Genomic DNA, 24,658 nt, shown 5'->3' with positions numbered 1-24,658 from the left:
TATTTATTGGTTCTTTACTTGGAGACCCTCCTCTACTGAAGGTGGTAAAATACTTGGCCCTCAGCTTTTAATTCCCTCAGTTCATAATGCTAGAACTGAGAAAATGACTCTTAAATATCAAGTCAATCTATCTTAGATCAAATTTTACTAAAAGCTATTTGAAAAGTCTAGATTCTTCATTTAAAATATTGATTTAGAAATGAACAGATAACTTAAACACGAACGACGTTTTTTTTTTTAATTTATATGAACGAAATAAGTAGCTCCTTTGTAAATCTTGTAAATTCACGTTATTTTAATGGCGTTATATATATATCAGACTGATGTGAGATCTTTTGCATCCTCGGATTCACTTTTTCCCTTAAATCCTTCCTTGATAGGTTGTATCTCGAAATCGATAGATTCTATCTCAAAATCAATTGATAACAGGAGGAGTAAATCAAGTTTGTTAATTTCTATTACTCTAACAATACGAGATCTTTGAGCATATTCGATGTTAGTCGATAAATACTTTTTTTTTATTGGTTTATCCTCTTGTTGGGTGTAGAGGAAAGGTTAGGAGAGTATCCTGCAGAAATGAAGCGATTCGTGCTGAGCAAGCTTGAAAAAATGCCAGAGAAAGAGCGAGCGGTGATAGAGAACACATCACTGGATTCCATGTTGGAATCTCAACTTGGATACAGAAACCCTTTCGAGCTTTTGTACGGAAACATATCGAAAGGCAACGTGTGCGTGGCCGGCGACGCGCTCCACCCGATGACGCCCGACGTGGGCCAAGGAGGATGCTCGGCGCTCGAAGACGGCGTGATCCTTGCCAGGTGTCTCGCTGAGGCGCTTCGCGAGAAATCGAACAGTGACGACGATGATGATGAGTTTGAGAGGATCGAGACGGGATTGAGGAAATATGCGAGAGAGAGGAAGTGGAGATCCTTTCGGTTGATCTCTGTGGCTTACATGGTCGGCTATTTGCAGCAGTGTCAAGGGAGAGTTATGACGTTCTTGAGGGACAAATTCTTGGCTCCAATCTTGACAGGCATGCTCTTGAAGAATACTGATTTCGATTGTGGAAACTTGAGTTGAAAGACATCCTTGATGTGCCTCTAACCGCATTTAGAAGACTTGGGTTCATTGAGAATAGACTTTTATGTGGGTGCAAATAGTTCTCACTATATGTGTGTGTGATATCATTGAATTTGTAGTAGAGTAATTTCTATAATTTTTTTTTTTATTGGAGTACAAACTACTTAGTTTTTTTGGTATTTTCTTAGTCATTAAACAATCAATATATAATTCAACACTTCGATAACTTAAACCATATTTTAACTTATTTCTTAATTTTTAAATATACCGATAAAACATATTTGTTAATTTTTAGAACACACTTTTTGTCCTTGTTCATCCGGAGGAAAAGAGATCAGACTTTGGTGTACTGCTACTTTCACAAAGAAAACTGCTTCATCAGATTCAGAAAAGAGTCCAGAGAAGAAAACCTTATGTACAATCCCGACCTAGGATCATGACTCAAACCCTAAGCACAATCCCTAAGCAAGAAAATATTTTTGGCAAAAAAAATAGACATTTACCGAAGGTTATGGGCGAATGAACGCGAGTCTGCACAAAAAATACCATCAGGGTCGAGGTATGATATTCACGGAAATTCACTTGTCCAACCAAATCAGGTATTGGCAAATTTGTTCATTCCTGTATTTTCATCTTTTCCAAACTAGTTGTAAATTTAGGGCCACGTGTAAATAAACAAAAAAAGGAATTCAAAACAGGTATGAGTAGCATCTCATACCTTATAATAAATCCCAATCAAAATTTTCATTTAAATATTAGGTTGAATGCTTTTTGGCTCCGTTTGACTCTGTCCTCAAGAACAGGATTTGTTACTTGTTAGCATAAGAATGATAGCTTCATTTCATCAACTATATCATAGAACTTAGTAAAAATTAACAAGCCATGAAATCCCAATGAAAATAAATAAATAAGATATGAAGTCGAACTTATGAGGTTTTCTTGGGAGGAGACATATTTCGAATGAGTGACACTGTTGTGCTGAGTGTTAGCACTTGAAACAACAATCCTGTAAAAACATTAATAAGAAACATTTTATCGGAAAAAAAATCTCACTGAAACAACGCAAAATGCAATGTATTTTTAGCACAAATACTCCCTGAACTTTAACACAAGCTGTATTTTGGTCTCAAAACTACTTTTGAGAGCAAAAGATTTGATTTAATAATACTCGAGTTATTCTTTTTAAGATTTCTATAATTTTATAAACTTAATGATTAACTGTCAATTTAAACAATTTGTTAATTTATTAAGGAGGAACTAAATCATAATCTGACTATATTACACTGAATCAAATTTAAATAATTTTGAGTTGTCAAAAATTTAAACGAGACTTTTGAGATTATAAGTTATTTAACTCTAGAATGTATTTTAAAATATATTAATAAAAGGTTCAACATAGTTATGAGAACGACTGAAATGCTATATAATCAACAACTTAAGGGAGTGCTTACCAAGTAAAAAGCGTGACGTCTCAAGACGCTCAAACTTACTTGCAGCCCCATTACCTCGAAGCTTGATACCCTAATAATCATCAGCACAGTAATTAGGTACAAACAATCATTAACATAATAGAAAATATTTGTCAAACCGGTCAATGTTTGCTTATATATTAGTCAATCTTTTTTTTTTTTAATAATTATCTTTTTCTGGACTAAACAAACTTAAGGGCATGTGAACTTTGGTCCTTGTAGCTGACCACTTCATGCCGTGACTCACCTGATATTTATCACTATCTAGTCTCCCCGAGTCTTACACTAAGAAACAAATAAGATATTTATCATATGTTACCTCTAGTGAGAAATTTCCCAAAGCAAGCAAGGCAAGAACGACACATGTTGTGATTGATGATCCAACCATGTAGAGTTTCAACAAGCTTGCTCGGCTGCGCCGTCGACCTTTTTCCCCAACAATCGCAACATTATTAAGAGCTGTACATGGAAAATGTCCACTTAAAAAAGGAAAGGATGGTGATAAGAACCTAATTCCCCGATCGTCAGAAAAACAAAGCCGATTGCAAGAGATGAGATAACAATCTTGGGAAGCTCCTCTTGCCACGGCGTCAATAAAAATCGGTACAACACTCCCACCACGTGGATGACAGCCTGCAATTCGAAACCCAAAACTCACACCTGAATTTTCGATAACCCACTTGACCATATAATTGGTTGGGGTTGGAGGACATAGCAGCTTACGACTAGAAATAAAATCAATGTCATAACAGTTTCAAGATTGTCCTAAAAACCAAATCCAACAATCATAAACTTATATCCACCGTTTTATTTTTAATTTTTTTTTCACAGGGATTTGCACAATAAACTAGTCAAATCTGGTGTTGAATAAACTCTTCCACTCTTGAAAAAAAAAAAAAAAAAAAAAAAAAAAAAATAAGGAAAACCCTTCACACAGAAGGATAACATTTGTTTCGCTTCTTAAATCGCCTTTTTCTTGCTCAACGTATACCGTAAGGATATGAGCGATTTGTTTTCTTTTTATTATTTCTGATTTTGGGATAGTGAGAGGCGGTCTTCTTACAATAGACCAATATCATCGTTACCAATCACTAAAACCGAATTATTGGCATGGTTCAAGGTTTTATATATTTATAAAACAAAAATTGCATGGTCCAAATCGATCTCGATCGGATATTAACGAATTCCATTTTATAGAACATACTTGTTGTTGGTAGTGTAAGTGTTTATATAACATTAGAACATTATGCATTAGATAAACGATGATCTGTAGTTCCAGAGCATGGCTTTACCTGAACGAGAAAAAGGGCAGAGAGGCGGGATTTCCCTTTAGCTACTTTTTGATACCCTAAAAATGCAAATTCAAGGATTAGTTCATCGTAACGAAGTCGAGAAATTTGATCTGAGAGTTACTAGGTAGATCTAAAACTCACGAGAGTCAACGACCATTCGGTAGGAGAAATCAGAGCCGTCCGTTCCCGAAGGTCTACCGGATCCCGGTGTTCTCTGCCGCATCTTGTCTCTTCTTCGCTGTCACTCAACATCCAGAAATTCGAATTTCAAGCATAACAAAATTCGAATTCAAAACATGCATTGCAATGGAAAACCCCTAATTTTGATTTGTTAATACGCAAGTTCTAATTCAGTTTGAGGCATCTTTCAAATTTACGCGGAAGATTGATCAAACTTGCTATGAAGAAGACCAATTTCAAGGAATTACCTACTTTTCTTGTAGGATCGGAGCGAAGTTGGGTGGCTCTTCTCCTTAATTTATTGCGATTATTCCCCTGTACTGAACCAGTTGAGACTCCAACATAGGAGTTGTGATGAATTGAAAGACGAGATACCTTGAAACGACAGCATAAAGAGAAATTACGACAGAATAAAGAGAAATTTCTGGACTGAAAATTAACAAAATATCAAGATTAAAATTAAGCATCTCACTTCAAAAATATCTAAAAATAAACTTTTATTCTTTTTTTGGGAAAAAATATCCTTCACCATATAGCATCATATGACATCGTATGGCATCGTACGCATCGTATGACATCGTATGTCATTGTATGTCACGATAGTCAGAAAGATATTTTTGTCCGAAGTAAGGATAAAAATCCATTTTTAGATATTTTAAAAATAAGAGGTCTAGTCTTGATATTTTATTAATTTTTAGGTCTACATAATGAAATTTGTTACGGTTAACACAAAATCTATATAATAGCCTTTTTTTTTTTTGTAAATATACAAAGAGTCTAAAAGGGAAGAGAAATACTAAGGTTTTCGTCTACTAAAGACCGATGTTAAGTGGAACATAATTTTTTTTTTCAGTTTTTTAAGCCATGGAAGACATTAGAATAGGTTATAGATTGATTTGTCATAAGAAATTAGTTCATGATCTCTTTGATTTCATTTGGGCTAGGTATTGAAGTTTGAATCTAGACCTCAAGATTTGTTTCTTGGGATTTGGACATAGCTGACCACCTTTTTTTAGGAGTAGGTTTATATGTCATATTAAAAGTTTATTTCCAAATTAACACCGCTATTTAGTGTTAAATTATATGTAAATGTTACGCACTAGCTAGTAGAAGAAAAACATGAAACATGATAAAAGATCGGCAGTTAGTACCGTTTTCCTTATTTCTTAACGACACTGAATGGAAGATTTGTGGCCCTTTACGACGAAAAAAGGATTGAGAAGCTATATACATTTAAGGTGGTCGTACGATAAAAAACTGATGAGGAACGTCAAAATACAATAATTATACACTCAGTGCGACGGGAAAAAGATGGAAAGTGACGGAAAACGTTGTAAAAGAGTAATAGACCTTGAACGATGAATTAAAGACGAGGTATGAGCAAATTTATTTTTAGATTTTAAATCATATTGAATGGTTTATTTGGAGTTAGGGGGAATGCTTTATTATTTTGTTAATATGATAATATGTAATTTGCTGATTGTTATGGATGTGTTAATTTGAGTGTGCTGATTAGTTAATCTAATTTTATGAAGTTGTGTTAGTTATATGAATATGTCTTAATTTGATTTGATGGCTATTTATCTAATTATTAGTTTGATAATATTTTTTATAATATATCTTGGGTCGAAGAATTATATGAACCTGTTTGTTTGGTGAATTGCTTAAACTTGGAAGTTTGTTCTAGCAAAATAAATTAGTTTGTAATTTCATGTTATAATAGATATTAGTGCCCTATTTGATTTGATATATAATAAACATGGGAGTGAGTTTTATTATCTAAGGTTATTTTATTTTATTTTATGCATATGATGTTAGCATATGTTGTTGGTGGTGGTGATCTCGGTATTATATCGCGTTTGGAGGGCACTTTTTCCGATCAATTTGTCATTGGGTTGGAGTTTTCGTTCGAGTTCGTTGGCATACTTTAGTCTTTATTTCAATATATCTAGTCACCAAAAAACAATGAAACCCATTTTAGTTTTGATCAAGAGAGATGCATATTCGCAGAGGTTGTGCTCTCATTACCCGTCTAACCATACAGGATGGATCCAGCCCAGATGAACAAGACCACCACCTCGCGAGCGATTGCCTAATCTCTTAGTACATTCTTATCGAATGATTTGTGATTGAGCTATATTCAACTGGTGTTTGCAATGTGACAAGTTCTCGGTGATATTTTTGAGCTCAAGTTGGCAATATTTGTCGAGGGTTATCATCTAAAAGCCAAATAACATGTCAATGCGAATTATTTGGAGCTAGTCGATAATGTAAAGTTTATATATAACATGATTTGAGGGAAATTGAGTTGGGGAGAGACGTATACTACATTATCTGTTGATTTGAATAATTATATCACTAATTGCAAGAATATGTTGATAGATTCTACATGCAAAGATAAGGCCACGAAGTTCAAATTAGTTGGTCATGTTCACGTTTTTTGCTATTGGTCATATGATATCGTTCCCAAGATTAAAAAAATATTTTGCAACTCATTTTGGCGATCGTTTTCCTATGATGCATTCTTGGCCAACCAAATTAGACGCTCTATGACTTTTCAAAAGCCTTTAAAAAAACAAATGAAATCACCTATCTTTCATATTTATTGAATTTCTTAAATGTATTTTATTTAATATATTCATATGATGCTTGCATCTTATCGCATTTCCAATGTTGGCGGTTCGCCTGGATAGAGATTAAGATCTTTGATCGCTTGCAGATCAATCTGAAGAAGGGTTTAGAAGTGGATTTAGCTATGACCAATCCTACGAGAGCTCCACCTTCTCGTCCTTTATCCGCCACACCTCCTCTTATGGATCCACCTCATATATGCCATATAATATATGATAGACTTCATTTCCTAGAAATCCTACAACAAACGATGATGAAAACGATGTATGAATTTAGATGAAATTGTGCAATATGATTCTTGAATTCATGTCGCAAACAATGATGAACTTGATCTTTTAATCACCAGCTTCATACCTCGTTTGCATACTTCAAGGGTATCTTATGAGAGCAAGTGTAACTTCTTTGGGATTTACGGTGACAGAGCCGGCCCTAACTATAGGCGAGCAAGGCCAGTGCCTTAGGCTTCCGATTGGGCTGTGCCCCAAAATTTTAAATATATATTATATATATATACCCAAAATATTTAAATTTTCATATTTTTTCTTTTATATTTAAATTTTTACTATTATCAAAGGGCCCCCAAAATATTAATTCGCTTAGGGACCTTAATGAATTCGGGTGAGTTTGGGTCGGCCCAGTACGGTGCCTTGTGGTTCGACTTGCGGGACTATATTATTGCGACGGAAGCGAAGCTTACCATGAGAGAGAAATTTGAGGGGATACAAATGGGACAATGAGTTATCTTTCTCTCATGCATACAATGTATATACAACAAGACATTTCAGCTTCCAAGGATATGATCATTGTAAAATACAAAACACGGGGATAATAAAAGTGCGGATAGCCTAAAAGTCACTAATTTCAAAGTCAGCAACACAACAAGACAAATGAACATTTTTTTTCTATGATTCTATAACAAGAATCAATATAGAGTCAGCACAGGTATACAAGTTCTTGGATAAAATGCTGGGATGATAAGTTGTGGGACCTTAGGCAAAAAGAATAAGCGAAATGAGATTAGCGAAGCTCATAATAAGAGGTATTTGGGCAAAAGAAGCTTTATACCGATAAAGGCTAAGAGCTACACAAGTGCGAGGATTGATTAAAAAAAAATCGTATCCTTAAGTTTCTTATTCTCGAGCTCGGAAAGCCCAAGAGGCCGGTGATAAACTTTAAACAAGGCAATTGCAAAAACGGGCTGATCCCAGCCGGTCTCCGGCACGTTATATTAGTCTGTACAATGGAATGAACATCATTCCCAGAGGGAAGGATGACGTCTTTGGGATCTGAATCTGTCCTCCGAATCAGTCGAGGATCAAATTTCAAGTCTGAATGCGAAAAACCCTCAATTTCCTAACAAATTCAGACCGAAAACTAAAAACCCTAAGAGCTGGGAAGCATAAAGGTCTGAGAATTGCAAATATAAAGTAAGCAGAAAAAATTGCGTAAATCCCTAAAAAATTAAGCGGAAATGAACATGCATTGAACCCACAATTGATTACAGTCGCCAATAAGCTTACCCAAACAAAATTTCGACTGGAAAAGCTGTGAAAGTCACGGGAATCGCCAAAAGCACGTCCGAGAAGTCGAAAAGACAAAAGAAGTGTTGAAAATCCGAAGAGAAAGCAAAAATGAATTCAAAATTCGGAAAAGGCTACTTATACCCAAAATATGCGGACAAGATAAAGCGTATCCAAGAAGCTTCTGAATCAAACGACGGAGGTGAAAAGTCACGTAAATTCAATAGCAAATACAACCAAAGCGACACCGCATCAATAACAACCAAACAAGGGTCAGAGTAAAATGTCAAAATGTTCTCGGAACATGCCGAGAATAAAAATACTAAAAAGTGTTCGAGGTTAATTGAATTGAAGATCAAAACATATAGTTTCTTACCATTTTTACTAAAATACTAAGAAATTGGAAGACCGTTGTTCCTCATATAATTTGTTTAGTCCGAGCAAGAGCTCGGAGGCACTGAGAACAGAAGGATACCAGCATCGAGCCAGAGTCAAATAGGCACGATGACTCACTAAAGATAAGGAACGACATGTTCATAAGTTAACAACGAACCCTATCAAGCAGAACTTTGGAGAGAATAGAAGATGATAGGTCAAAGACTAGTCAAACCAAATATAAACACGTATAAACAAATTCAAACTTAAGTAAAATGCTCACTTCGACGGTTATGCCGAGCAGATGGGGAAACCACTCACTACACAAGTTTTAGGAGCGGTTACTTGATAACCACCAGAGACTTGGAACTGATCACTCCACGTACTCGACCCCAAGGCCTATACATACAAGAAGAGATTGTTGAAAATGAGAGATACACATTTTCACACACACGAGCACACGGTAGAAATTTCACCTATCGTTCAACATCCTCTACTACTTGCTATATTTTATTAGATTCGTCTATGTTTAGAGATAATCTTACCTAGACATTAAGAGTTTTCGGGACTGCGGACTCGAACTAAATGTTTTCGTGAGATTATTGTTGTAATAATTTTGTCTGTCAACATTGAATATGTGCATATTCTCACGTGTGTAATGTTTTGTCACCTCTTATTTATCTCCATATAATTTAGGCTTCTTAATACCTATAGATAGTGTACCGACCAAAAAATTAATAAATTATTTTCGTTCCGTCATTATGTTCACGTGGGCCTGTTATTACAAGTCAATTTCTGCATGTAAAAAGCCATACATAGCTTGGAGTCTTAGATTACGACAAATAAAACAACTTTGCGGTATGACGCGGAAGCTCATCAAAGCTCGCATGGAAATAAAAAAAAATAATCGTCAAAGCATAAATAAATAGAGGCTGACGATACCGAGGACGACATGATGAGAAAAAAAAATTGACTAAGTTTAATATAACAATTTAAAAATAAATAAGCGCACGCATGCACATAGGACACAGGAAAAAAAAAACTAGGAATAAACTACGTGTTTCTATATATAATATTTATGTCAGAAATTTCTCAATGATATCGCGTCGGAAGCTTTGGCTATATATAACTTTGGGTTTTCCCAGCCTATCATATACCCTTATTTGCCTTACCAAAACTAAAAGCTTTTGACTCCCATCTCATTTTAGCGCCGAATTCTTAATCTCTAAGTCGATCTCTCAGTTATATTTTTCCTCACAGCCTTTGCTTAACTGTTATATAATACTTTTCTTGTTAATATATTCTCGGTTTCCCGAGTCACTCAATAAATATTATTTCGAGGTTAAACAGTCGGAATTTGAATTTAGAGCTGTGAAACTATTAAGATTAAAAAATAATAAATAAGGAATGGCTTGCTTGGCTTCTCGGACGGGGAGAGAATTGCAGAGGTATAGCAAGATGGGCCTCCGCCAAGTCGTAGGGTGTGTTTACTCTCTCTCTCTCTCTCATTTTATTTTATTTTGGTAAAATATAAACTTCCCTTGAAATTCCCTCATCTTCTTTTCGGGTTTTATATTTGTGGAATGTTTATTAAGTGATAAATAATTATATATATATATATATATATATATATATATAAATATAAAGTGGTATATATAGGTAGAAATTTAGCTAAATATATGAGTAATAAAAATAGTAGAACATTTGTTGCAGGTGTATACCCTATCGTTACAAAAATGGTAAAGATGGTTCCACTGTCGATGAATTGGAGTTTCTGGTCATCAGTTCCCAGAAAGGACATGCATTGATGTTCCCCAAGGCAAGCCATTTAATTTTTATGCATAGTTTTAACAAAGTTAAGGATCTACACTAAATAAATAGTTTAAGTAGTATATCTTTATTTGACAGTAAGATTTATACATTTATGTTAAGACTATACAAAAACTATGACCATTTAAATTTTTTGAGACCAAAATATATTAATTGTTTTAATTCCAAAATTATTACAGTTTACTTATCAATAAACAACTGTGTTTATGGACAAACATGGCAACAAACAACTACATTTATTGACAAACTTGGTCATAGTTTTAAAATTAAAAGCAATTAATAGATTTTGATAAAAAAAAAAAAAAAAAAATTTAAACGATCATGGTTTTAAAATCATTCTTTTTTTATTTAATCTTTCTAAATAAATAAACGTGACATTATTATAAGATTATAGTGGTTTATCCCACTCACAAGTTTAAAATTATATAACTCTAGAGTATAATGGAGTTCTGTTTTTTGCTTTCTAGAGGAATAAATCAAGGTTTCATTTTTTTTTTCTATGGAAATCTGATTTCACTATGACTCGAACTCATCTCTTTCTATAAAGAGTAGGGATGATAATCTCTTATTAATTTTTATACTTTTTTTTAACATGGGACTCCTAACATATACTTCCTCAAGATGAGGACTCTTTTTAACGTTTTATTGATTTGGATTCCACGCGCTTGGATCAAGTACATGTTTGCACTTTAGCTCTAATATCAAATATCATCAGTTACATGTTTGCGCTCATTCATCTTGGGTTGGATCTTATCATTTTCTCTTATCATCATTCGTTTGAACTTATGGAACTCTGATATCGTGTTAACTAACAAGATTTATGTGATGAGTTCCTATTCCTTCTATTCCTTAATTGTCAATTGATTTTTAGATGAAACTCGTTATGCTTTAGATGATATCAAAGCGTACAAATTTCAAACGAGCATTGGTCATAAAATTCGGTTTAAGATAATTGAACACAAAGAGCCATCTTATTGTTGATTGATCTCGGATGAAACACCTAATAGTATACGATTAGTAAATATTTTTATTCGTAAAAAGAATAAAAGTCATTTTATGATCAATCAATTGTTTAAAAAGTTCTCTCTGTCATTTGTACCAGATTGACTCTAAAAAGTTGACTTCCTTTCCTTTTCTTCGGCTGAAATAGACTAACTACATCTTTGTCTTAAAGATCGACAGTGATAAAATGAACATATATATATATATATATATATATATATATATATATATATATATATATATATATATATATATATATATATATGTTACGGATAAACATTATACTGAAAAAAGACAGTTTGGTTTCCGGGAAGGCCGAATAATAAAGTTAAAAGAGAAAAAGAAAGATTAAATAATTAGTAGCCCTAGGCGACAAAATAAAATAATAATTAAGTTAGATGTCATTTGAACAGTTCTATTTATTTTTCTTGCATATATTCAATTATGTTCTTCTGTTCAGGGTGGTTGGGAAATCGACGAATCTCTAGAAGAAGCAGCTTCGCGGGAGTCCTTTGAGGAAGCAGGTGTACTTGGCAACGTTGAGGTATTACTTCCATTGTTCGATAGAGATTAAATAATTGCATAGGTAAAGGATCAGATTTTAAATGTAATTTTGACAAAAATATAATTAAATTTATGTCATTTTGCCAAAATTTACAAAAATTAAAATTTGATATTTTTTATTATCAAATAATTTATTTAAAGACTCTACTATTCTTCATAATTTCGTGACAAATCGGTCACGAAATACAAAATTTCATGATAGTTCGATCATAAAATTCTATATTTCGTGACCGATTTTAAAATTTTGTGACAGATCGATCACGAAAAAATATTTTCGTGAAAAATAATTTTCTATCTTGATTCTAATAATAGAATTGTCAAATTTTAGTTGATTTTGAAGCAAGTAATATATGTGTCAAAATCTCATTTTAAAACTATTTCAAATATAGATTTTTAGTTCATAATATTATATTTATGATGGTATGCATGGCAGTGTGAACTAGGAAAGTGGAGCTTCATGAGCAAAAGCCAAGGCACGTACTACGAAGGCTATATGTTCCCTTTGCTCGTCAAGGACCAACTTGATCTCTGGCCTGAGAAGCACGTCCGACGTAGAATTTGGGTACGTACGTAAAATAAACGTTATTAATTAATAATGGTAATTAGCATAACACGCCAGCTATTGAATTTGAAATTGAAAAAGATGGTGTGACGCTATCAAAACTAGAGTTATTATAGAAAAATCTCTGTAAAATCAGATGTGTCTTCTTAAAATTATATTTTTCACAGATGACAGCTTCGGAAGCTAGAGAAGTTTGCCAGCACTGGTGGATGAAGGAAGCGTTGGACATTTTGCTCGAAAGGCTCAATATATCCGTATAGAAACAAAATTATTATTTAACTTCTTACATGTTAATGTGTTTTTTTCTTCTGAAAAATAAATTTGCGAAATCAATCACGCACTGTAAATAGCACCCCCGCAAACTCTTTATTTATTTTTTTTTTTTTCTAGTTAATTACCATGTGGTTTATTGATTATCGAGTAAAGTAACATTCATTCCAAATATGATAATATAAATTTCAGGGAAAAGTGATCCTTAAAAAGTCAACACTAGTACATATTTTGCACTACACAACGGTTAGTTAAAAATTATTGTACAAAATATGTGACTTTTATTATGGGGTGCAGTCTGTATTTATATGTGAAAGATTGCACTATAGTCTATTGATTTTCCGTCACTAATACACAAATGAGAATATGCGATCAAGCAAATTATGATACGGTTTGATTTTGACGGCCGTAGAACGTTATTACGACTATCAAACTTGTTAACCGCTTTTTTTAAAAAAAAAATAGAAATCTATTATTAATCACAAACATTCTTGATTAATTACAGACTCTATCGAAGGAGAAAAATCCTCCAACCAAATGAGTTTATCATCTATGGAAAGAGCGTAAGTTGCTAACTCATGGGCTACCATGTTGGCTTCCCTATAGATGTGAGATAACTCTACTCTTGGAAAGTTAGACAATAAACAAGATACATCAAACAAAATGGAACCAAACTCATTCTTGAATGAAGATTTCCTCTCCAAAGCTTGCACTACCGTCTTAGCATCTGACTCCACAAGTTTAATTTGGGGTCCATTAGATAAATAAACATATTTACAGTTTGACATTACTAAATAGTTAAAATTTCGTAAATTTTAAGTAAATAACCACGTCCATGTATTTACATGTATAAATTGACGTAAATACCTTTCATTTTTATTTCAATAAAAGGGTAAATCAGGTATATCACGTCATCATTATGACTATTTACCTAATATTTACGAAACGTTGGCTATATAGTAATTTCAAACATTTTAGTTGACTAGTTACCTAAATTTTTTTTTGTTTAATTTAATATGTTTAACGAATGTAGTTATTCAAGAGATATATAGTATTACAACTCTGACAAAAATGTCAATATTGTCGCTTATACGAGAGAGTTTCTATGGTAATTTTTTTTCTATCGTGGAAAGTCCCGATTTGTCTATTTTCCAAAATGAAAATTGTTGAAATCGAGCTCGTCAGTTCGCCCTCCCGGGTCACTTCGTCAGCTCGTCAGTTCGCTCTCCCGGGTCACTTCGTCAGCTCGTCAGTTCGTCCTCCCGGGTCACTTCGTCAGCTCGTCAGTTCACCCTTCCTCCTGACAAGCGTGCCTTCCTCCTGACAAGCATGCCTCGGAAATCCTCACTTCTTGGAACTCATATCACATGGGAAAATGTGTTACATTTATTTGTCATCTATTTTCCATGTCTTATTTTCTGTGTAACATTTATTACTTTCTATTTCCTAGATAGTATTATTACATGTATTTATTACACTCTCTCTTGTATCTACCATATGTATAAATAGGTGATACAAGTTCATATCAAATATAAGGAAATATTCAAAGTCTCGGAACACTCTCTCTCTCTTCTCCGATTCTCTCTCTTTCTTTATATTTTCAACATGGTATCAGAGCAGGGAAAATCAATCACCATGAACACTACTCCGACCACCTTTCAGACCTCGCCCACTCAGTCTCAATCTGAATCCTTCTCCCAATATATCACGAGCCACAAACTTAATGGCCACAACTTTCTACAGTGGTCTCAATCCGTGCTCATGTTCATATCGGGACGAGGTAAAGATGACTACCTCACAGGCGCGGCCACATCTCCTGATATCGAAGATCCGGCGTTCAAGAGTTGGAAGGCAGAAAACAACATGGTGATGTCCTGGCTCATAAACTCTATGCATCCTGAAATCGGGGAAACCTTCCTCCTTTACCCAACGGCAGCAGAAATCTGGCAAGCAGCTAGAGAAATCTTCTCCAACTCAGAAGATGTGTCTGAGCTGTTTGAAACTGATAACACTTTCCACGACCTACGTCAAGGAGAGATGTCTGTTACTCAGTTCTTCAGCTCGCTCACGCATCTATGGCAGAAGATCGACCTCTACGAACATCACCAGTGGACCTGCCCCGAAGACTCAAAACTCTACCGCAGGATAGTGGAGACCAAACGTGTGTTTAAACTATTATCCAGACTCAACAAAGATCTCAACGAGGTCAGAGGTCGGATACTTAGTACAAAACCACTACCATCACTCCGTGAAGCCTTCTCCGCGGTCAGACACGAGGAAAGTAGGAGGAAACTCATGCTTGGAGTCATCAAATCGAGCTCAATTCCGAGCTCATCCTCAGACTCGTCTGCCCTCACCACGCATGGAGACGAAGCACTTGCAGCTCGCGTCGTAACAGAGTGTCCTCGCAAACCTCGCCCCTACTGCGATCATTGCAGACGACCTGGACACCTCCGAGAAACCTGCTGGAAGCTGCATGGGAAACCACCGAGCTCGAAGTCAACCCGAGACACTAAGGATCCAAACTCAGCCGGAAACTTAGTATCCACCTCGTCCGCTGCCTCGACCTCGACCTCGGACTCATCTCCCTTCAGCAACGACCAGCTCGCTATTCTCCAAAAGCTTATCCAACAAGTCCAACTCAGTGGAGAACACTCGGGCATTGGTTTTCTAGGTAACTCTCCTAGAGCCCTCCATGTAAGCTCAGAGAATCCCACAACATGGATTGTCGACTCCGGTGCCTCTCTGATCACATGACTGGTAATCGAAGTATATTCACAACTTACTCCGCTTGTAATAGAAGCATATCAGTCACCATCGTCAACGGAGCCAAGACTCAAGTCACTGGTATTGGCACCGTGGTCTTGACGAAGTTCATGAGGCTAGAATCAGTGTTCTTTGTTCCCCAACTGCAATGCAATCTCTTATCTGTGCATAAGATCAACAAAGACTCTAAGTGCCGAACTATTTTTTATGAAAGTTCACGTGTGTTTCAGGAACAAGTCACGGGGAGACAGATTGGTAATGCCGAGCTAAGTACCGGACTCTATGTCATCAAGCCAGATCAGCCCGCCATGTGTCAGCTCGCCCAACAATCACCCCAGTATAAAGAGATCATGCTCAATCACCTTAGACTAGGACATCCAAATTTCATGTATCTCAAAAGACTATTTCCTTCTTTGTTTATCAATAAAAATATCAATTCCATTCAGTGTGACATGTGTGAGTTCGCTAAACATACTCGAAGTTCATATCACCCCACCTCGTACAAACCATCTCGCCCATTTGCCACAATTCACAGTGATATATGGGGATCCTCAAAAGTTTCCAATATCACTGGAGTGTGATGGTTTCTTCTCTTTGTTGACGATCACACTAGACTCAGTTGGATATATATGATGAAACAAAAATCTGAAACATCCAACCTCTTCAAAATCTTTCACAAAATGGTCCAAACACAGTTCGACACCTCCATCCAAATTGTCCACACAGACAACGCTCGAGATTACTTTAATTCCGAGCTCGGCGATTTCTTCAAAACACATGGCATAATTTAGTCCAGCTCATGCGTTTACACCTTGCAACAAAATGGGGTAGCCGAAAGGAAAAATCGACATATATTCGAGGTCGCCCGAGCCATCATGTTCTCCTCAAACGTCCCATCTCATTTTTGGGGAGAAGCAGTCCTCACAGCCACCTACCTCATAAACAGAATGCCATCTCGTGTCCTTGGCTATAAAATCCAATCTCAAGTCCTTCTAGAGACATACCCTCACTCTCGACTCATCTCAACCCTACCTGCAAAAGTTTTCGGCTGTTCAGTCTTCACCCATTCTTATGGCCAAGGTAAACTTGAACCAAAATCGCTCAAGTGCATCTTCCTTGGCTATTCAGCAACCCAGAAAGGCTACAAATGCTATGAACCCCGATCACGAAAATTCATAGTCTCAATGGATGTATCTTTTCATGAGTTCAGTCTTTACTTCGCCAATTCAGCTCGTCAGGGGGAGAATGATGAAAATGACTTACCAAATTGGCTCATCATAAACCCAGAATTTACCTCGCTTCAAAGTCCAACCTCACCTGTTCAAGATATTCCCAGTTCGTCCAGTCCATCCAGTTCGTCCAGTCATTCCAGTCCGTCCAGTTCGTCACCGACTCCCAGCTCGCAAGCCTCTGAACCCTCTCCATGCGAACTGATCATCACCCAGAGTCCGGTACAAGCTCGCGAACTAGATGTCTCTTCGAACCTGAACCACGACACTACTGAACAAGGTAACACCTCATCTCCGGACTTACCAATTGCATTGAGAAAACCTGCTCTGTCGTGTGGTCAATACAGGATGGAGGATTACGTGTACTATGGGAACTTATCTACGGGCTACCAAGCCTATGTGGCGAGGTTAGATGAAGGAAAAGTACCGAACTCCATCGAGGAAGCCCTTCAAAGTCCCGGGTGGCGAGACGCAAGTCATGCCGAGATCCAAGCCCTCGAACAGAATGATACGTGGGATATCGTCGAACTACCACCAGGCAAGCGAACTGTTGGATGTAGATGGCTCTTCACCATCAAACATAATCCAGATGGCACAGTGGAGAGATACAAAGCCCGTCTTGTCGCTAAAGGGTACACTCAGGCTTATGGCATCGACTACCAAGAGACGTTCGCTCCAGTCGCGAAGTTCAATACCATCAGAATCCTTCTTTCATTAGCAGCCAACTTAGATTGGCCTCTCAGTCAGCTCGACGTCAAGAATGCTTTTCTAAATGGCGAACTGGAAGAGGAAGTCTACATGCAACTCCCACCAGGTTTCGACAATGATCAAGGGGCCAACAAAGTCTGCAAACTCAAGAAGTCTCTGTACGGTCTAAAACAGTCCCCACGAGCATGGTTTGGGAAATTCTCCAATGTACTCAAGCGTTGCGACTACGAACAAAGTCAAGCCGATCCAACACTCTTCTCAAAGATCTCAACACAAGGCAAGCACACCATCCTGAGTGTGTATGTGGACGACATAGTCATCACCGGAGACGACCTAGAAGAGATCAGGAGACTGAAGCAAACTTTGTCATCTGAGTTCGAAGTCAAGGACCTCGGCAGCCTACGATACTTCCTCGGCATGGAGGTAGCTCGATCGGAAAAGGGCATCTTTGTTTTCCAACGCAAGTACACTTTGGATCTCCTCAAAGAAACTGGCATGCTTGGCTGTAAACCAGTTGACACTCTGATGGATGCCAATGTGAAACTTCTAGCTCGCACCACCGAGGCCGCCACCGACAAAGAAAGATTTCAGCAGCTCGTAAGAAAACTCATCTACCTAACTCACACGAGACCAGATATTGGATTCGCAGTGAGTATGGTAAGTGGATTCATGAGTAATCCCTCGAAAACTCACATGGACGCAGTTATGAGGATTCTCCAATACCTCAAAGCTGCCCCAGGGACTGGTCTCTCCTTCAAGAAAAGACGAAGTCGTGGTGTCGAAGTGTTCACAGATGCGGACTGGGCCGGATATGTTCCAGACAGACGATCAACATCAGGCATGTGCACATACGTCTGGGGAAATCTTGTTACCTGGCGAAGCAAGAAGCAGTCCGTTGTCTCAAGAAGTAGTGCTGAAGCCGAGCTCAGGTCTTTAGCAAGCGGAGTATGTGAAGGCATCTGGCTGAAGAGAGTTCTCGACGACCTCAAAATCATCATCGACGGTCCAATCAAGCTCTTTTGCGATAATCAAGCTGCTCTCAGCATAGCCAAAAATCCAGTCCATCATGACAGAACAAAACATATCGAGATCGACCCATACTTCATCAGTGAAAAGATTGAAGAAAAAATAATCGATATTGAATACGTTCCATTAGGTCGTCAGCTCGCCGACATTCTCACCAAAGCCCTTCCTCGAGCAACATTCTCCGAGCTATGCAGCAAGCTTGACCTCCTCAACATATTCAGTCAAGCTTGAGGGGGAGTGTTGAAATCAAGCTCGTCAGTTTGCCCTCCCGGGTCACTTCGTCAGCTCGTCAGTTCGCTCTCCCGGGTCACTTCGTCAGCTCGTCAGTTCGCTCTCCCGGGTCACTTCGTCAGCTCGTCAGTTCGCCCTCCCGGGTCACTTCGTCAGCTCGTCAGTTCGCCCTTCCTCCTGACAAGCGTGCCTTCCTCCTGACAAGCATGTCTCGGAACTCCTCACTCCTTGGAACTCATATCACATGGGAAAATGTGTTACATTTATTTGTCATCTATTTTCCATGTCTTATTTTCTGTGTAACATTTATTACTTTCTATTTCCTAAATAGTATTATTACATGTATTTATTACACTATCTCTTGTATCCACCATATGTATAAATAGGTGATACAAGTTCATATCAAATATAAGGAAATATTCAAAGTCTCGGAACACTCTCTCTCTCTTCTCCGATTCTCTCTCTTTCTTTATCTTTTCAACAAAAATAGACTTCAATTATGAAAACCGGTGTTTCGATGACGGTTGTGAGTTCTGTCAAAATAACACTTTGCAAACTATCGCTGCGGTGAAGAGATGTATCATTGCAGCGAGAGCTGCTTTAATTGCAACGACGAGATGTAGAATGAAATGATATTTTGCATTGTGCACGATGGGAAATGATTTCTTTCGTGGTATAATTTAATTTTTAAAAAAAATTGGTTTACCAAATAGGTCGCTACGACGAGAGCATTTCTCATAGTTACGGGAGTTAATCACCACCGTGATATAAATTAATTAATCCCGTTATGAAAATAAACTCCCTATTACGTACTCTCTTCTTTTTGGATATTCAGAATCCTATGAGACTATTTTTCTCTTTAACATACCTTTGCCTGAATCGCATACCTCTAACGAACATAACTGTCCTCTGTGCAAGCTCATTAGAGGAAAAAAAAAATGAAGTTTTCATTGTTGAATAATATGATCATTTTATTTAGAACCAGTCATATGATCTTGCTATCTTTCTTTTACGACTTCCCATTATATATAAAATAAAATAACTGACGCTATTTACCGTAGTACCTATAAGAATGAAATGATTTATTAAAAAAATATAAAAAGGAGGAATCGAACCATATAAAACATTAATATTTGATATTTATTTTATATTCTCTTAGTGAAAACTGACACTTGCATCAAATCAATACAGAAAATAAGATATTAATCAATAAAGGGATTAAAATTGAAATATTAAACTTCGAATTTTTTTTATTGACATGAGTAGTGACTAGTTCCAGTAAATTCAATCGGTCAAGTTGACTGTTGTTAGTCTTCTTAAGATTGTCGGAAATAATCAAAGATTATCGGAGATCTTCAAAAATGTTAGAATCGAGGGAGTTTGAGAGATGAGTAATGTGAATTATTTATTTGAGAAGATTATATAAAGAGTTATTTTTGTCCGAACATAAATCTAATTTGAGATAGTTAAGTAACGAGTTTTAACTTGATATTAAGCTCATAATTAAAGCTAGAAAATAAAATTTCTCATTACAAATACTTATAGAGTAATATAAATTTGTATATGTTTTCATAGCCTTAAGATATCTTAGTATTAAAATAATTATTTTACTAGTAAATACTATCGACGTGTTAGAGTAGCGGTAGATGACGGCGGCAGAGAGATTGCGAAGATGGCAGCGGTGGTCGTCGTCAAAGAAGCTTGTGGTATTTTTTTAAAACAAATTTGAGAACGAACAAATGTATTTTTAATTATTTTATTTCAAAGGAAGGTCAAAGACTTCAATTTTATTACTAACTAAAAAAAAAATAACTTTATGGTTTCACTCCATAATCTATCGAAGAAAGGAAGAGATTGGAATTTATTCCTATCACCTTTCGTGTTCTCGTTCCTTCCCGTTTAGCTTAACAACCGATCATGGTTAGTATGTATTTTCACAATAGAGCATGAACTAGAGCACTACGTCAATGCATAAGCTTTTCAGAGCCAGCCACGCGTATCTTTCTCACTTCCATGGCCGCGGCGACAGCCTGGCTTCCACGGCCGGCGAGCTCCGAACGCCGTCGAGACGAGCGGCGAGCGGAGCGCAAGCTCGTCGCCCTCAGATTTTGCATCCGTGGCCGGAGTGGGTCAACTTGATGGAGCTCCTCCTGAGCAGAGGCTACTTCGGCGACGGCGACGAAACGCCTCTCCAAAATGGTGAATTAGGTCGCAGGGAATCAAATCTCATCCGTACGGCCTGCCTTAACTTCTCTAGGGATCGCTTCGATATCATAAGGTAATCAGTGAGACTTGTTGCTTCTTTGGCTTATCACACAACCTGTTTGATATTATGCCTGAATCATAAAATGTTTGCTATGTACATAAAAAAAAAAAAAAAAAAGAAGAATGTTTGCTAAGTTATTTCACCTTTTGAACCAATGCTTTAAGTCATATATATGCGTTGTGCTCTTCTTCACGATGCTTTAAGTCAAAGTCTCGAATTGTGTTCACCGTTTCTAATGCTAAACTCGCTATCATCCCAACGAGTCTTGCGACTCAAGGCATCGGCAGAAAAATCACATTCCAGATATGGTATTGTCGGTTTTAACTCGTAGTCTTCCTTGATTCAATCCACCTCCACTGTCTCGTGTTCAAGTCGCATTACGTAACTAGATACTTAAGGCTCTGGTGATCTGTGAAAATTTTAACTGCTGCGTCGAAAAAAGGGATTTTATCACGAGCGAAAATCTTTCTTAGCTTGTCATATACTGATAAAACCTTAGGTTTGCAACAAACTATTGCTGGAAAATCACTGCATATAAATGGAGATCAAACTGACAAAACCTGGCCACGAAATTCAGAAGAGTGTGTAAAACACATGAAATTTCCCCTAAAACAGTAAAACGTGGGTGTATCTGATAAAGTCATTAAATAAAAAGACCCTCGAGTGAAATTTATATATATATAAAATAAATAAATAAAAAATCTCTAGTGCAGCAGATTCCTTATTCTGAGACCACCACCTTCTCACATATTCTCACCGGTATTAGTCTTAGTTTTTCACTGCTTTCCAGCGAAACTCGTGTACTGAGTCCTGGCCGCTGGTTTTTTCTGTGCTTGATCGCTTTATTCTGAGTTAACGCAGTCCTTACACCAGGGCTAATAAGTATCCATGAATACAAATATTCATTGCATTAAACCGACTCATTAATTACTGATCTATCAGCTTCTTGTAAGTTGAAACTGAGAAGGATGCTTTTCTGCAGGTTATTATCAAATAAAAACATCCGCGTTATTGCAGCGTTTGGGTGCCCAAATCTAGACCGTAAAGTCGTCAACGCTGGGAAGCGTCTGAGGGCACATGTTGGCGTTGACGAAGGGGATGTATGTTCTGACTACATAGACGCTTATCGTAATTCTTATCATCATCATCATCATATCTTAGCCCATATTGTTTGCTCGTTTTCCTAAAGTTCAAATGCGTTTCACTAGACTTGCAGGTCCTGCAATTTGAGAGGAAACTGTGGCAGGGCCTTTGTGAAGGCACGTGAAGACGAAGGTGGGCGAACCGTTGATATTATGCGCATCGTGTTAACATATGGGCTTGATCAGTTCCCCGACACAGTAAGAAAGGAACCGTGTCTTGACAAAGCAGTTGAAAAGTCAGTAAGAATCTTGCTGAAAGAGATGGTAGAATGTAGCAAAAGGGCTTTGGAATCAAATCTACCAAAGTCGGGGACACTGGAAAAGGTTGCACCAATTGAATATGATTCGAGTTCGCGGGAAAAATACCAGGCAAATGGTCCAATGAAAACTGGAGAGTGGCTCTGTCCCAAGTAGAGCTCCTCAAACTCATCTTTTTTTTTTTTTTTTTTTTTTTTTCATATTGGTATCGACTAAGCTTATAATGATGTGGTTTTTGTACTGGCAGATGCAAATTTCTGAACTTCGCGAAAAACATCAAGTGCTCGCGGTGTGATCTCTTTTCTGAAGTGAAACTGCAACAATTCAAGGCGGAACAGGAACATCTTCCTTTGCTGAAGGGGGACTGGATATGCACCAAGTAATTTCCGCTAAGCTCATATAAGTTCACTTGTTCCTCTTTTTGTTCACAATTATTAATTACTTTTTTTTTTTTTTTTGAATTCCTACAGATGCAATTTTTTGAATTTTGCAAGAAACACAAGGTGCGGTATATGCAAAGAAAAACCTCCAAAACGACAACTGAGTCCTGGGGAATGGGAATGCCCGTCGTGAGTTGTTTTCTTGCATTATTTGTTAGCTTTAAGTAAAACAAAGATCGCATTTTATTATATTTTTTTTAATCAACTAACTGTGTTCAATTAGTATTTTATTTCCTTTCTATTTTTGGGTTCAGGTGCAACTATATAAACTTTAGGAGAAACATGGCGTGCTTAAAATGCGACCATAGAAGGCCAAAGATGGCAAATTCTGCGGATACTAGTTCAGAAAATCACCTAACAAACACAGGTGCAGTTGAAAACGCCGATATTAATACTCGAACATATGCACAGCAGCGAAGTCAAAAGGGATATGGAGAACAAAGCTGCCTTAAATCATCAGACGGGGCTTGTGATTTTGTAGACTTTCCGATTTCCGGTGGCAAGAGTGATTTGTCCCGGAGCGCCGAGAAGATAGAGAAGTGGAAGTTGGAAATGAAGGATCGTAGCAAAGGAATTGTTAAGGTCATAAAAAATGGAGAATTCCGACCTCGAGTAATCCCACGAAGTCTAGAAAATGTATCCGATGTTGACGATGTGGCTGATTGGTTTCACCCCAAGAAGATTGAAAGCAGTCTTGCTCGCTGACCCATTAAACTGCCTCCGGTATAGATATGCAGTGCTAAGATCGTCAAACACCTTGATCGATCATTATTACCGCTTAGTAGATGAAACATTAGGAAATCTTCTTGTGGCCACTGAAAGAAAGAGGAGACACTAAGTTTGGAGGGCAAAGGAAGATTGGTTATTTTTAAAAAGCGATGTCAGATTACGGCTGTTCGTTTGGCTGGTTTTGAACGTCCAAGTAATAACGCTCTTCTAATTGGCCAAAGCTTTGTGCTATTTTGTGTTTGTTGTGTAAAACCGTGTTGACATAACCATTGTAGGGCTGTAAGAATCGTAAAAATAAAAATAAAAATTAGCTACGATTAATTCATCATTTTCTCAAATCGGTGATTTTTGAACAACAAAATTTTAACCGAATGTCAAAAAATTAATATTTTTTGTTTATAGGTCTTAAGGGTTTATTCTATTTCGATGGTCGATTTAGACATTATAGGGTTGAAAGAATCGTAAATTTTTTTATTTTTACTAATGAGATACAATATTTTGAAATTTCATAATTTTCTCCAAACGGTTAGCCTTTTACAGTTAAATTTTAACCGACTATCGATAAATTTTAATTTTTTTATGGGTATTAGGAGTTCATTCTATAAGCATTGTATCGTGAAATTAATCATAAAAAAAGAACTATAAAATTAAAATTTTATTATGTGTATTAAAAGTTCATTCTATAAACATTGCAAGGTGGAAAGATTCGTAATAAAATTTAACTGCAAGTAGGTATTGATTTTCCTGTTAGATTTATTCGATTGCAATTGTTACTGATGGATTTTTTTCTTTCATAAATATATTTGAATGATTTTACGTTAAAACTTTTTATTTTAGTGATTTGGTCGAATGATGACGGATTTTTTCTTTCGATATGCCTATTTGTGGTGTAGGAATGTCTGCAGTTGGGCCGCTTTTGAGCTACGCCCACCATGTGTTTGTAAAAATACATTGCTGGTTGTTTTCTCTACCAAGACTGTTTTTATTTATTTTATTTTGAGAAGGAAGTCACAGACTTTCTCTCAATCGGCAGAAAAGCTTCAAAAACACTTTAAATCTGGAGAAAGAATACATCAAATATATAACGG

At 36.7% G+C, this 24,658-nt stretch overlaps 4 protein-coding genes across 5 annotated transcripts; 3 read left to right on the top strand and 1 right to left on the bottom strand.

The window, feature by feature from the left end:
- Positions 1-6: 6 nt before the first annotated feature.
- LOC149389567 (monooxygenase 2-like) lies at positions 7-1,207 on the top strand. Its single transcript, XM_089623093.1, has 2 exons — positions 7-41; positions 548-1,207. Exon 2 carries the CDS (start codon positions 577-579, stop codon positions 1,078-1,080), a length of 504 nt encoding a protein of 167 aa, XP_089479219.1. The 5' UTR covers positions 7-41; positions 548-576; the 3' UTR covers positions 1,081-1,207.
- A 545-nt stretch (positions 1,208-1,752) lies between these two features.
- On the bottom strand, positions 1,753-4,404 carry LOC149389566 (jagunal-like protein). 2 transcript variants are annotated; one of them, XM_089623803.1, is made up of 7 exons: positions 4,270-4,404; positions 3,983-4,079; positions 3,842-3,897; positions 3,059-3,182; positions 2,869-2,975; positions 2,532-2,601; positions 1,753-2,086 (listed from the first exon to the last, which is right to left on the bottom strand). In XM_089623803.1, the coding sequence occupies exons 2-7, from the start codon at positions 4,062-4,064 to the stop codon at positions 2,007-2,009; spliced, it is 519 nt and encodes a 172-aa protein (XP_089479929.1). In that variant the 5' UTR covers positions 4,065-4,079; positions 4,270-4,404; the 3' UTR covers positions 1,753-2,006. The 2 variants fall into 2 exon arrangements, with proteins under 2 accessions (XP_089479929.1, XP_089479930.1); XM_089623804.1 differs by having other exon boundaries at positions 4,274-4,402.
- A 5,550-nt stretch (positions 4,405-9,954) lies between these two features.
- LOC149389565 (nudix hydrolase 17, mitochondrial-like) lies at positions 9,955-12,947 on the top strand. The gene is made up of 5 exons (XM_089623899.1): positions 9,955-10,028; positions 10,261-10,366; positions 11,840-11,923; positions 12,377-12,505; positions 12,673-12,947. The coding sequence occupies exons 1-5, from the start codon at positions 9,955-9,957 to the stop codon at positions 12,763-12,765; spliced, it is 486 nt and encodes a 161-aa protein (XP_089480025.1). The 3' UTR covers positions 12,766-12,947.
- Positions 12,948-20,340: 7,393 nt separating this feature from the next.
- On the top strand, positions 20,341-23,907 carry LOC149389564 (Ran BP2/NZF zinc finger-like superfamily protein). Its single transcript, XM_089623898.1, has 6 exons — positions 20,341-21,013; positions 21,984-22,101; positions 22,210-22,553; positions 22,649-22,780; positions 22,872-22,970; positions 23,096-23,907. Exons 1-6 carry the CDS (start codon positions 20,703-20,705, stop codon positions 23,544-23,546), a joined length of 1,455 nt encoding a protein of 484 aa, XP_089480024.1. The 5' UTR covers positions 20,341-20,702; the 3' UTR covers positions 23,547-23,907.
- Positions 23,908-24,658: the final 751 nt, after the last annotated feature.

Source organism: Urtica dioica, chromosome 8 (assembly GCF_054948205.1).
Source record: "Urtica dioica subsp. dioica isolate 48M chromosome 8, U.dioica_male_clone48M_v1_H2, whole genome shotgun sequence".
NCBI classification, from domain to species: Eukaryota; Viridiplantae; Streptophyta; class Magnoliopsida; order Rosales; family Urticaceae; genus Urtica; species Urtica dioica.
The sequence above is the reverse complement of the archived record's forward strand: the minus strand, read 5'-3'. Positions and strand labels throughout refer to the sequence as shown.

Bases quoted from the DNA above. Each gene is read 5' to 3' on its own strand.
- LOC149389567 (XM_089623093.1), top strand. From the start codon at position 577: ATGAAGCGATTCGTGCTGAGCAAGCTTGAAAAAATGCCAGAGAAAGAG.
- LOC149389566 (XM_089623803.1), bottom strand. From the start codon at position 4,064: ATGCGGCAGAGAACACCGGGATCCGGTAGACCTTCGGGAACGGACGGC. The intron at 3,898-3,982 runs GTGAGTTTTAGA...TTGCATTTTTAG, and splicing joins CCGAATGGTCGTTGACTCTC to GGTATCAAAAAGTAGCTAAA. The intron at 3,183-3,841 runs GTAAAGCCATGC...TTCGAATTGCAG, and splicing joins CTGCCCTTTTTCTCGTTCAG to GCTGTCATCCACGTGGTGGG.
- LOC149389565 (XM_089623899.1), top strand. From the start codon at position 9,955: ATGGCTTGCTTGGCTTCTCGGACGGGGAGAGAATTGCAGAGGTATAGC. The intron at 10,029-10,260 runs GTGTGTTTACTC...CATTTGTTGCAG, and splicing joins GGCCTCCGCCAAGTCGTAGG to GTGTATACCCTATCGTTACA. The intron at 12,506-12,672 runs GTACGTACGTAA...TATTTTTCACAG, and splicing joins ACGTCCGACGTAGAATTTGG to ATGACAGCTTCGGAAGCTAG.
- LOC149389564 (XM_089623898.1), top strand. From the start codon at position 20,703: ATGCATAAGCTTTTCAGAGCCAGCCACGCGTATCTTTCTCACTTCCAT. The intron at 22,554-22,648 runs GTAGAGCTCCTC...TTGTACTGGCAG, and splicing joins GGAGAGTGGCTCTGTCCCAA to ATGCAAATTTCTGAACTTCG. The intron at 22,971-23,095 runs GTGAGTTGTTTT...TTTTGGGTTCAG, and splicing joins GGGGAATGGGAATGCCCGTC to GTGCAACTATATAAACTTTA.